The 13,433-nt window shown below is 42.9% G+C and overlaps 1 protein-coding gene across 11 annotated transcripts in view; it reads right to left on the bottom strand.

The window, feature by feature from the left end:
• AOAH (acyloxyacyl hydrolase) overlaps positions 1 to 13,433 on the bottom strand; it is a 206,425-nt gene that overhangs the window by 38,443 nt on the left and 154,549 nt on the right. For all 11 annotated transcript variants that reach the window (XM_074035229.1, XM_065542124.2, XM_074035228.1 and 8 more), the window contains 2 exons: positions 7,419 to 7,455; positions 6,595 to 6,669 (listed from right to left, as the gene is read on the bottom strand). In XM_074035229.1, the coding sequence (XP_073891330.1) occupies positions 6,595 to 6,669; positions 7,419 to 7,455 (112 nt within the window). The remainder of the gene's footprint in view (positions 1 to 6,594; positions 6,670 to 7,418; positions 7,456 to 13,433) is intronic.

The raw sequence follows: 13,433 nt of genomic DNA, 5'->3' as shown, positions 1-13,433 counted from the left end.
AGAATGTGACATTACTTGAAAATAGGGTCTTTATGGTTGTCATTAGTTAAGATGAGGTCATGTTGGATTAGTGTGGGCCTTAAATTCAATGACTGAATCCTTATAAGAAGAGGAGAGGACACACAGACACACACCAGGAGGAAGGCCTTGTGAAGACAGAATCAGACACTGGGGTTATAGCTGTCACGAGTCAAAGAGTGCTGAGGATCGCTGGGAGCCACCAGAAGCAGAAAGACAAAAGGAAGGAGTTTTCCCTGGAGCTTTCAGAGGGAGTATAGCCCCGTGGACACCTTGATCTTGGACTTTCAGCATCCAGAACTGTGATGAAATACATGTCTGCGTTTTGAGTCATCCAGTTTTGGTACTTTGTTATGGCAGCTCTAGGGAACTTAAGACAGATTGTGAACCAGATAAAATAAGTCCATCACTCAGAGGCTGGGCCCGGGGCATAAGTGATATGGAAAGAGGGGACAGAAAGGAGCCCCCAGGGATCCATAATTCTCACTTTTAAGGGAGCTCATAAATGAATATCGGCACTGCCTTTTTGGAGGTCAGTTTTTCAAAATATATCCAAATTTGAAGTTGGCTTAACTTTTGACCTTGGAATTTCACTTTCGAGAAGTTATCCTATAGTAACATTTCCACAAATGTGCAAAAATGTGCATACAAATACTGCAATACTGCTTGGTGTAGTGTGTAACTGGAAAAAGACAGAAGCCTGAATACATAAATTAGGGTACACCTGTGCAATAGAACTCTATATAGCTGTTAAGAAGAATCAGATAACTAGATATCATTGGTTGCACAACATTGTGAACTGGGAATGCCCCTGAATTTTTGCTTTAGAATGGTTAGTCTTACATTATGTGAATTTCACCTGAATAAAAAAAAAGAAGTAATTTGTATGTATTAATATAGAAAGATGGCTAAAAAGTATTGCTGACTACAACAATACTTCTGGTGCTGTGGGGGTAGCCAGTAGGGTGGCAGTTGTGGTTGGTGTATGTGCTTCTAAACTATGTAATGGATCGCTAGAGTCTCCTAAGGGGGGAGAAAAAAAGATGTCTAATTTTACAAACTCTCAGGGTGTAGAACTGCATGCTAAATTCATGTTTTCCATTGTCAGGAAAAAATTACACTATTTTAAAAATAAAAATCTTCCTAGCCTGATAAAAAGCAGCTACAGCAATTTGCGACTAGGTTGCCTACCTACTAGAGCAGAAGCGTGGGGAGGGGCTTTGACTTGATTCCTATATGCATAGAAGCAGCACTGAAGAACCTGCCCAAAGTACTCAGGTTCTGTATTCACTGTGTGTTTGAAGTGTGACAACAAGGGTGAAATGAAAGGCAAGTCGGGTATCTATAGCCTTTCTTCTGTCATTGGTAAAGCTGGCACACACTGCCAATTCACTTTTGTCTTGCCACACTTTTTTTTTTTTTTTTTTTTCTGCTGATACAGCGACGCTTTGGCACAAAGCAATTATGCTGAGCTAATGTTCTCCAACCACATAAGGGCAAGATGAGTTAAGATGGACAAAGTCTTCCCAAATCCCCATTAAATAATTATTTTTTTGGTTAGAGGCACAACCCTGATGCTAAATGAAGAATCTGAGCTAATTTGTACTTATGAAAGGGCACCCACAAATTAAGCAAGCATAATCAACATGGCTAGTTGCTAAGTGAAATAAAAATGGAAGCCTTGGTGTTGCTAATGAAACATTCTCCAGTTACCTTTGTTCCACCTTGTACAACTATAGAATTTACTTTTAATTTGCATAGCAAAATCAGCCAACTCTTAGCTCAGGTAAGGGCAAGGGAGTCTATGTGACTCATGGGGCGATCACCCCTTCCAGATGCCATAGAAGGTGCCTTTTGACTTCTGTCCCTGAAAAGTTTTCCTTTCTTTTTTCTTTTCTTTTCTTTTTTTTTTTTTTTTGAGATGGAGTCTCACTCTGTCACCCAGGCTGGAGTGCAGTGGCGCAATCTCGGCTCACTGCAACCTCTGCCTCCCAGGTTCAAGTGATTCTCCTGCCCCAGCCTCCCGAGTAGGTGGGACTACAGGTGCGCACCACTACACCCAGCTAATTTTTCTATTTTTAGTAGATACAGAGTTTCACCATGTTGACCAGGATGGTTTCAATCTTTTGGCCTCGTGATCTGCCTGCCTCAGCCTCCCAAAGTGCTGGGATTACAGGCATGAGCCACCGCGCCCGGCTCACTGAAAAGTTTTTAATGCCATTTTGATCTGTGTACTCTTTCTCCTCTGGTGATGTTTGGGGGAGACTTTGTGCTAGTATTCTGGAGACCAAAGAACCCTAGTGGTTGAGAACTATCTCCTAGGTCTCGTCTCTCTGGTGTCTGCCAAAGGACGAATAGGCTGGGCTGAAGGTATCTAACCCTTTCAACCCAGGTGTCCCAGGCACCTGCCACCTCGGATTTGTCTGCCCACCCCAGGGTCCCAGCGCCCCTTCTCACACACCAGCGAGCTCACCCCAGACACTCAGATGGATAGGTGAGAGATCGAGAGTGCTCAGCTAACAAAGAAGATGTGAAAACCAGCCTGGGGCACAGTGGCCACACTGGGGAAAATAATGAGAGAGAAATTTGTGCTCACTGACATGCTCTCACACATGTCAGGAGCACATGGCCAGGCTTGGAACAGATGAACACCCTCACTCCTGAGTGTGACTCTGAAGCCTGTCCTGCCCTAATGAATTGTGTCTGATCAGGCAAAATAAGCCTGATCATTTCATTACCCTGGCAGGTAAGCCAGCCAGATTTCACCTGGCCGGTGCCAGAGAGAGGTGTCCCTTCTCAAGGAAGAAACTGATCAGCATGCGCAGAAAACCAGTTTCCTGGAGCCACAGCTAAAGCCCAGGTCACTGTAGTGGTCAAGTGCTCACACCTTACTCACAGCTAGCATTTGTGTTTTTGAAACACCCAGGTAAGAGAGTTAGACCTTTTCTTCATGCCAGCCAGTTACAATCACATTGTTGGGCTCTCATCCAATCCCCTTGAAGAGATCTCTTTTTTTTTTTTTTAAATAGAGACAGGGTCTTGCTCTATCACCCAGGCTGGAGGGCGGTGGTATGATCATAGTTCACTGCAGGGTTGAACTCCTGGGCTCAAACTATCCTCCCACTTGAGCCTCCTGAGTAGCTGGGGAGAAGGGGCATCTCGATACAGACTGGGAATGGGATGAGGCCTCCCATATTACCCCATGCATAGAGATACATTAAACGTCCCTTAAAAGTGGGCGTGGCCTGGAACATGCTGGCTGGTTGGAACCTCCTTATCATTCCCTTTGCTACCTATGTCTCTCACTGAGGAGTCTGGGAGAGAGAATTCCTCTGAGCAGCAGGAGCTCTTTCCATTCCCTTCCCTGCTGGCTTTTCTATCATCTGAATAAATAGCATGGATGGTTTCTCACTAGTCCAGGCTCCTTAGGGCCTGTGACCTATCAGTGCCTCAGCTGGCTTCCTCTTAATGCAGTGCTGGTCAACTGCCCAGGGCATAACCTGAAGCACTGGCATTGAAGAAAAACAATAGTTGGGGGCAGACAGGCACAGACACCCTGTGTGGGTGGTCCTGGCTCTCTCCATAAGATGAAAATGTATAATTTATACTTTCTGTGTATACTCCTAAGAATATGATGCTTGTATGAGTGCCATCTGTCCTATGATTGTCCACTGTAACAAATGAAACTATATCCATTTATGGGGCTAGTGCTAGATGCTTGTATAATTCTATGGAATTTCCAGCAATTACCATGTTCATTTCAGGGATGCTGCACTGGGATGTTGGCAAAGGGTTGTCACTGGCCTTTATGATTGGACGTTCTGAGGCCATTCCCGTTTCCCACTACTGCCTCTGTCACCCCAAGGTTCTGCTGCTGTAGCTCCCCAACATTTGCCTTGTTTTCAGGAATGTTTCTCCTTTCATATCATTCACATTACATAGCCCTCAAGGGCAGTGATCGCAAAAGCGCAAAGGAAGCTGAGTTAGCCTAAATCTAATTGAGCAGGGTTACAATGAGAAAGCCAGGTTCTCTACGTGATCTTTCTTTTTGACTTCCTGATGCTAAAAGCTATCTTCCAATCATGACCCTCATTCATTTAACCCGTATTTGTTGAGTAACTAGATGAGTTTAGAGAATTGAGAAAAAAGCACATAAATGTGTCACTTCAGTAAGAGCTAGCATTGTCATAGAAAAAGAAAAGAAAAAAGTCAAGCAAATATCCTAAAACTTGTTCCAGGACAGACTTATTATGTAACTCCTTGCTGCTTGAGCTTTTTATAAAATCCCTTTGCTCATTTTGGGAAATCTACTCCACCTTGACGTTCTGGCAGATGGGGAGGTATAGTTGCCATCTGTCTTTATTTTTTTAACCCCTCCACAGGACATCACAAAGTGGGCACCACAGGGACATCCCATACTGCCAACTCTGTTCTTTCACCCAAATGCTTGCTGCTTCTCTACCCAGATCCCCAGCAGGGGAGAGGCTGGCACAGGTCTCTGGCTGATGTCTGCCTGCCCTTTAGCTCTTTGGGAAAGGAAAAGTAGGACTGGGCTGGAGGGGTCTGGGTAAGCAGGTTTTGCTGGAAAAGTACAGTTTCAGGAATTTTGGCTTTTGGAGCCAGAGTCTCTTTCTGCACATGTTCTTTATTCAGTATAGTCAGTTTGCTCTCTGTTCCTCTCTGGAAGGACACGCTCTGGGGGCTGGGGGAGCAATGACTGATCTGACCATAGCCTTGTTCTGTTTCATGATGGCAGCTAGAGCCTGAAGCACGGTGTTTCTCCTTCCATTAGCTCCTTGATGTCAGGGGCTGTGGCTTCTTTGCCATCATATCCATATCCTAGAGCCTGGCACAGTGCTTGGCACATCGTGGTGCTCACCATATACTTAAAAAAGTGAGTGAGTCAAAGAGGAAATAAGACAGTGTGAACTACAGACAGGGAATGGAATTTGGTTAGATAACCTGGTTTGGCTCCCAGCTTTGACGTTCGATACCAGAACAGGCAAGTTCCTTATCCTTGCCAAATCCGTTTCCTCATCTGTAAAATGGGACAATCATCCTTGCCTCTTAGGGCTGCTGGGAGGATGGAATGATATAGAGTGATGTACCTCTTGGTTTATGGCAGTTCTTAAAGGGTGTTTGCTGTTTACTGGAAAGTCCCAGGTGGCTCTTCACAGACTTTGGTGCCAAGCATGTAGCCTTGGCCAACTTGGGGTTCTGGGGCCAGCAGCAAACCAGCCTAAGGGCACCAAGGTGACATCTGGCATATCAGAGTCTCTGGATCATTATGGCATCTCCTCCCCTGAACGCACTTCACTGATTATGTCTGCATCTCCTTTGCCATCTGAATTTTATCTGTACGGGCAAACACACTTTAATACCATTGAGTTTTGTTTTCAGCACAGGCTTGGAAAGCGCGGCAAGTGAAATACAGGAAAGCAAACAGGGGAGTGAGCAGGATGGCCCACTTCTAGCACAGTTGGGGTGGAGTCCAGCTCTGCCATTAATCAACCCTGTTGCCTCGGGCAAATCATGAACTTCTTTTGGCCTTACTTTCCTGTTTCCTAAAATAGTAAGTGGGTGGCTATTGCTACTGGGGAGTTGCTCTAAATCCTGTCTCACCATTTTTTTTTTTTTTTTTTGGCCATAATCACAGGACAGATGGCATTCATACATGCATCATATTCTTAGGGGTGTACACAGATTTTGAGAAACCTCCCCAAATGTTATATAGGAACTAAGGAATTCACCATTTTGAAGTCACTACCAATATCAGCAGTTTAGCAAAATTACCTTCTTGCTATGGGCCATGGGCATAAATAGGATTGGCCATGAGTTATCCGCAGTTCCTTTGCAAATGCTGTAGGTCTGTGCGTCTAAGCTGTCTCTTCCACATGAGGAAGTAAAGTAGATCAGAATATGAGTGAGATCGACGTCCTTATGGGGTAGCTGTGCTTCTGCCTTATTTTATTTAAAAAATCACAATTCCCAATCTTGGGTTCTCAGTCAGTAGTAGCACATTTCTTGTGATATAACTGATCAGGATGCACCCATTTGTTGTTACATCAGAGTTGATAATTAATGGAGCAGATATTTTCAAAAGAAGCTTTCAGCGTCACAGATTGGTACCGTTGATTTCACATGTGTCTAGGACTTGCTTTTTTTTTTAAGATAGAGTCTTGCTCCATCACTTAGGCTGGAGTGCAGTGGCATGATCTCGGCTCACGGCAACCTCTGTCTGCTGGGTTCAAGTGATTCTGCTGCCTCAGCCTCTCATGTAGCTGGGATTATAGGCACACACCACCACGCCCAGCTAATTTTTGTATTTTTAGTAGAGACAAGGTTTCACCATGTTGGCCAGGCTGGTCTCAAACTCCTGACCTCAGGTGATCTGCCCACCTTGGCCTCCCAAAGTGCTGGGATTACAGGTGTAAGCCCCTGCGCCCAGCCGTGCTTCTAAGATAGAGAAATTCAGCTGAACAGCAGGCTGCTATAATGGAGTGGAGTTGGTGAGGAGAGGGTGGGGAAGAGCCCAGAGTCAAAGAATCTTGAAAATACTTTTTCTCAATAACTCACCCATTGCAGACATCATTTCCAATCATGGCATATATAACGATGGCAGGATAGTCCAACATCTTGTTTCTAGACAAGCTGAGAAGGCATAGATGGAATCTGAATGTCAGATACTTGGAAACCTAGCTATGTAGCCAGTGACACAGGCTGGGCCTTTGAAAATCTTGGTATGACCACCCTCTTGGCAACCTTTTTGCTATTTTTCTTTCATTCTAGTACAGCCAACCACCATTCCCACTTCCCATTTATTCTCTATAATCATTGTCCCACTTGCCTATTAGAGAAAGGCCACATAAATGCATAAAACTGAAAAGAATGGATTGAGGTCCTGGGTAAATAGACACAATACTATCTTCTTGGCATCTTTCACAGCAATTGCATCAATAAGCACAGGTGAGTTATTGGGTTACTTATGTCCATGTTCTTAGGATATCCTGGCAGCCGTGGACCCATAGTCAACTTTGAAAAGGCAAAGCCTTCTTGAGGCTCCAGTCAGGACAACTCGAGCCTTGTTTCTGAATTTCAAGCCCCAAAGAAGCACAAAAAATGTTTTCTCATTCATAAAGCAGGAATATGACATCATCCTTTTGTCTGTCAGACCTAAGTTTTACCAACTTTGTATGCATTTTTATCACCCTTCTTTGAGGACATATGCAAATTAATCACTTTCTATGCTCACTGGCCCAAGGAGTGATATCCTAGAGTTTGGATAGTGACTAACAAGCTATGTATGCTCAGTAAAAATGATTTTGGGGTAATAACAGAGTTTTCATTCCTTATTCAAAATGAGGAACCAAATTAAAAACAACTTTTTATCTTCCACTTACCTTTCTATAAATTTTTTCAAGTTTCGGGAAGATGCACCTGAATAATTAAAATTAAGAAAACAATTAAAGTTAGTGAGTTCAATTTCACACTATCAGTATGGGAGTCTGATTGACTGAACTCATGAAAGCAGCATTACTGTTTGGTCAAAGGTTGTTCTGATCAACACATTGATGGAAATAATTTGCTTCCAATAAGCTTCTGTAGTGTTTAATCCTGGAACTCTCCTTAAGGGCTTTTCTGTTTATTTACGAAACCAAAATTTCTTTGGATTCATGGGTCTTCAGACATTTCCTAAGCATACATGAGTAAATCTTCTAGTAGATGTGAGAAAAAAGTATATATCTACTACCAAACACACAAACTACCGAAAATATTAAAGAATGAGTTGAAGAATTAGAGGAAAATGCAAAGAATGTTACAAGAACTACCCACCTCCTTGGAGAGCCCCATTTAATCTCCTCCTATTATTCCTGCACACTCCCGAGGCTCCCGCAGGCTGTCTGGCCAACACAAGTTTCAGATTGTAGAGTTGATATATTTCAACTCTTGTAACGATATACAAGACCATCCTGCCCCATCCCGTTACCACCTGTAACATATCTCTTATATGAAAATCCAGACCAGGCATGGTGGCTCACACCTGTAATCCCAGCACTTTGGGAAGCCGAGGCAGGCGGATCGCTTGAGGTCAGGAGTTCGAGACCAGTTCAAGACCAGCCCGGCCAACATGGCAAAACCTCGTCTCTACTACAAGTACAAAAAAATTAGTCAGGCATGGTGGCGTGCACCTGTAATCCCAGCTACTCTGGAGGCTAAGGCAGAAGAACTGCTTGAACCTGGTTGGTGGACGTTGCAGTGAGCTGAGATCGTGCCACTGCACTCCAGCCTGGGCGACAGAGAGAGACTTGCCTCAAAAAAAAAAGAAAATCATATTTGTTGAATACTTATTTTATTCTAGGTGCTGTTACACTTTTACAGCTCATTTAAGCTGTGGTACAATTGTGTGAAGTAGGTACTGTCGTATTCCCACTTTTAAACGAGGAAACTGAGGCCCACTTAAGTGGCTTGCCCAAAGCCACACAGGTACTCATTTGAAGAACTGCAGTTCGAACCAGTTCCTTCCGTCTGCCATGCTGAACTCTGGCTTCCTGTGGACAGTGCTCCTCTAGGCTGTAGTTGAGAAAGAGTGACCCCAAACTAATGTACGGTCTTTTTGTCCCCAAGAGACAGATCTGCTAGAAATAAGCAAGTAATTCTCAGGTGGGTGTTGCAACTCAGTGGATGAGTTAGAGAAACACCATCCTGTTGCCCCTTTCCATAGGAAGATTCTCCTATAACTTCCAGCCTTGGAAGCTTGGGGATAAGTGCATTTTACCACAGACCCAGGCGTGTTCTTCCAGTTCCATGTGGGAAAAAGGGCAGTGTGCAGCCATGAAGGGTGTGCTGGCCTGTGTCTCACTGAAGCTGTGTAGCAATGCAATGATTGCCTCTTTTTCACATACAGCTAGTGGCAAGCTGTACAGGCAGCACTGATGTTCTCTTGGCTGATTCAGGAATGTTAGTACATTAAATAAATATTGCTTTATTTCCATTTTATTATGGTAAAATATATATATATATATATTTTTTGTGTGTGTGTGTGACAAAATCTCGCTCTGTTGCCCAGGCTGGAGTGCAGTGGTGTGATCTCGGCTCACTGCAACCTCCACCTCCTGGGTTCAAGCAATTCTCCTGTCTCAACCTCTTGAGTAGCTGGGATTACAGGCATGTGCCACCATGCTTGGCTAATTTTTGTATTTTTAGTAGAGATGAGGTTTCACCATGTTGGTCAGGCTGGTCTCGAACTCCTGACCTAGTGATCTGCCTGCCTTGGCCTTCCAAAGTGTTGGGATTACAGGCGTGAGCCACCGCATCTGGCCTCATTTCATCTTTTAACCCCTCTTGAGTGTACAATTCAGTGGCATTCAGTTCATTTACATTGTTGTGCAACCATCATCACCACCCATCTCCAGAACTTTTCCATCATTCCAAACCAAAACTCAAAATGCAATAAAGAATAACTTTCCACTGACTCCCCCCTCCAGCCCCTGATAACCACCCTTCTACTTTCTGCCCTTTTGCATTTAACTGTTTAGGCACCTCATGTAGATGGCTCAAGTCATACTTGTCCTTTTGGGTCTGGTTTATTTTACTCAGCATAACGTCCTCAAGCTTCATTCATAACACATTTTGTTTATCCATTCATTCGTTGATGGCCATTTGGGTTATTTCCACCTTTTGGTTGCTGTGAATAATGCTGCTATGGATAGTCCCTGCTTTCAAGTGTTTTGGGCATATGGTATACCTAACTGAAAGTGCTGGGCTGTATTGGAATACTACGTTTAATTTTTTTCAGAAATGGCTATGTCATCTTCTTTCTTTTTTGTAGTGAGGCAAGGAATCATTATTATTATTTTGATTTCAACTTTTATTTTTGATTCAGGGGTACATGTGCAGGTTTGTTACCTGGGTATATTGTGTAATGCTGAGGTTTGGGGGACAATTGATCCCATCACCCAGGTACTGAGCATAGCAGACCCAATAGGTAATTTTCTTTATTTTTTATTTTATTTTAAGTTGCAGGATACATGTGCAGGATGTGCAGGTTTGTTACATAGGTAAATATGTGCCACGGTGGTTTGCCGCACCTGTCAAGCCATCACCTAGGTATTAAGCCCAGCATGCATTAGCTATTTCTCCTAATGCTCTCCCCACCCTGGCACTTCCCCGACAGGCCGCAGCATGTGTTGTTCCCCTTCCTGTGTCCATGTGTTCTCATTGTTCAGCTGCCACTTATAAGTGAGAATATATGGTGTTTGGTTTTCTGTTCCCGTGTTAGTTTGCTAAGGATGATGGTTTCCAGCTCCCTCCATGTCCCTGAAAAGAACATGATCTCGTTCCTTTTTATGGTTGCGTGGTATTCCATGGTATATGTGTACCACATTTTCTTTATCCAGTCTATCATCAATGGGTATTTGGGTTGATTTCATGTCTTTGCTACCATGAATAGTGCTACAATGAACATACACATGCATGTATCTTTATAACAGAATGATTTATATCCCCTTGGGTATATAACCATAATGGGATTGCTGGGTCAAATGGTACTTCTGGTCCTAAATCTTTGAGGAATCGCCACACTGTCCTCCACAATGGTTGAACTAATTTACGTTCCCACGAACAGGGTATAAGCATTCCTATTTCTCCACAAGCTTGCCAGCATCTGTTTCTTGACTTTTTAATAATCGCCGTTCTGACTGTCGTTTTCAACCTTTGCCCCCTCCTTCCCTCCCCACCTCTAGTAGTCTTGTGCCTGTTCTTGCCATTTTTATGCCCATGAGTATCCATTGTTTAGCTCCTACTTGTAAGTGAGAACATATGGTATTTGGTTTTCTGTTTCTGCATTAATTCACTTAGGATAATGGCCTCCAGCTGCCTCCATGTTGCTGGCGATGACATGATTTAGTTCTTTTTATGGTTGCATAGTATTCCACGGTATATATACACCACATTTTCCTTATTCAATCCACTGTTATGGGCACCTAGGTTGATTCCATGTCTTTGCTATTGTGAATAGTGTTGTGATGAACAATGGGTACATATGCCCTTTTGGTAGAATAAGTGATTTTCTTTCGGATATACACCCAGTAATTGGATTGCTGGGTCAAATGGTAGTTCTCAAAGTTCTTTGGGAAATCTCCAACTGCTTTCCGCAGTGGCTGAACCAATTTACATTCCCAACAGTAGTGTATAAACATTTCCTTTTCTCTGCAGCCTTGTCAGCATCTGTTGTTTTCTGACTTTGTAATCATAGCCATTCTGACTGGTGTGAGATGGTATTTCATTGTGGTTTTGATTTGCATTTCTCTGATGATTAGTGATGTTGAGTCTTTTTCATATTCTTGTTGGCTGCTTATATGTCTTCTTTTGAGAAGTATCTGTTCATGTCTTTTACCCATTTTTTTTAATGGGGTTATTTGGTTTTTGCTTGTTCAATTGTTTAAATTCCTTATAGATTCTGGATATTAGACCTTGGTTGCATGCATCGTTTGTGAATATTTTGTAGGTTGTCTGTTTACTCTGTTGATGGTTTCTTTTGCTGTCCAGAAGCTCTTTAATTAGGTCCCACTTATCAATTTTTGTTTTTGTTGCAATTGCTTTTGAAGACTTAGTCATAATTTTTTTCCCAAGATCAATGTCTAGAATGGTGTTTTCTAGGTTTTCTTCTAGGATTCTTATACTTAAGCTCTTACATTTAATTCTTTAATCCATTTGAGTAATTTTTGTATATGGTAAAAGATAGGAGTCCAATTTTATTCTTCTGCCTGTGACTTGTCAGCTATCCCGCATCATTTATTGAACAGGGGCCTATTTTTGTTGACTTCATTGATGATCAGATGTCTGTAGGTGTGCCATCTTATTTCTGGGCTCTCTATTCTATTCCATTGGTCTACGTGTCTGTTTTTGTACCAGTCCATGCATTTTGGTCACTGTAGCCTTATAGTATAGTTTGAAGTTGGGTAATGTGATGCCTCTAGCTTTGGTCTTTTTGCTTAGTATTGCTTTGGCTATTCAGGCTTTTTTTTTTTTTTGTTCCATATGAATTTTAGAATAGGTTTTTTCTAGTTTTGTGAAAAATGATATTGGTAACTTGTTAAGAATAGCATTGAATCTGTAGATTGCTTTGGGCAGTATGGCCATTTTAACAATATTGATTCTTCCAATTCATGAGCATGGAATATTTCTCCATTTGTCTTGTGTCATTCATGATTTCTTTCAGCAACGTTTTTTAGTTCTCCTTGTAGAGGTCTTTGGCCTCCTTGGTTAGATGTATTCCCAGGTATCTTATTTTCTTGGGATGTTGTAAATGGGATTACGTTCTTGATTTGGCTCTCAGCTTGAACGTTATAGAAGTATAGACATTTCACTGATTTTTGTACATTGATTTTGTATCCTGAAACTTTGCTAAAGTTGTTTATCAGTTCCAGGAGCCTTTTAGTGCAGTCTTTAGGGTTTTCTAGGTGTAGAACCACATTGTAGTGACGAGAGATTGTTTGACTTCCTCGTTCCTTATTTGGATGCTTTTTATATCTTTCTTTTGCCTGATTGCTCTGGCAAGGACTTACAGTACTATGCTGAATAGGAGTGATGAGAGTGGGCATCCTTTTCTTGTTTCACTTCTGAAGGGGTGTGCTGCCTAGGAATTATTAAAATGCACATAGCCATACAAATTCGGAGTAATCAGTCCATTTCAGTGTGCATTTGCTCCTTTACCTACTCCATCCATTTCTTGAGCACTGGCATGTGCCTGCCGTAAAGCAGGGATTAACAGATGAGCTGGACACAGCCTCAATACCTTCCAAATAGTATCTATGAGGGTAGACACATAATTGAGCACTGGGAACATTTCTTTCTTTCTTTCTTTCTTTTTTTTTTTTTTGAGATGGAGTCTCACTCTATCCCCCAGGCTGGAGTGCATTGGTGCGGTCTTGGCTCACTGCAACCTCCACCTCCCAGGTTCAAGGTATTCTCCTGCCTCAGCCTCCCATGTAGCTTGGATTACCAGCACCCACCACCATGCCCAGCTAATTTTTGTATTTTTAGTAGAGATAGGGTTTCATCATGTTTCCCAGGCTGGTCCCGAGCTCCTAACCTCAGGCTGTCCACCTGCCTTGGCCTCCCAAAGTGCTGGGATTATAGGCATGAGCCACCACGCCCAGACAACAATTTTAAGAGATTAGTGAAAATCCAACCCCAATGCTCGAAAAAAGGAAAAGCCAGTGTGATTTGAGGCCTATTATCTCTACTCAGGGAAGGTGCCAGCTCTCATAACACTGAGTCCTCAGTACAGGGGCTCCAGTCTTTCTGGGAGTGAGTGCTCCCTGTTGTCCTCCAGAGGACAGAAGAGAAGGAGCACAGCCCCCATGCACTGTGTGGATCTTGCGGTGGCACATGCATCAGCTGGGCCCTTCATT

Source organism: Macaca fascicularis, chromosome 3, assembly GCF_037993035.2.
Source record: "Macaca fascicularis isolate 582-1 chromosome 3, T2T-MFA8v1.1".
NCBI classification, from domain to species: Eukaryota; Metazoa; Chordata; class Mammalia; order Primates; family Cercopithecidae; genus Macaca; species Macaca fascicularis.
Note: the sequence above shows the minus strand (reverse complement) of the source record. Positions and strands in the feature narration are given on the sequence as shown.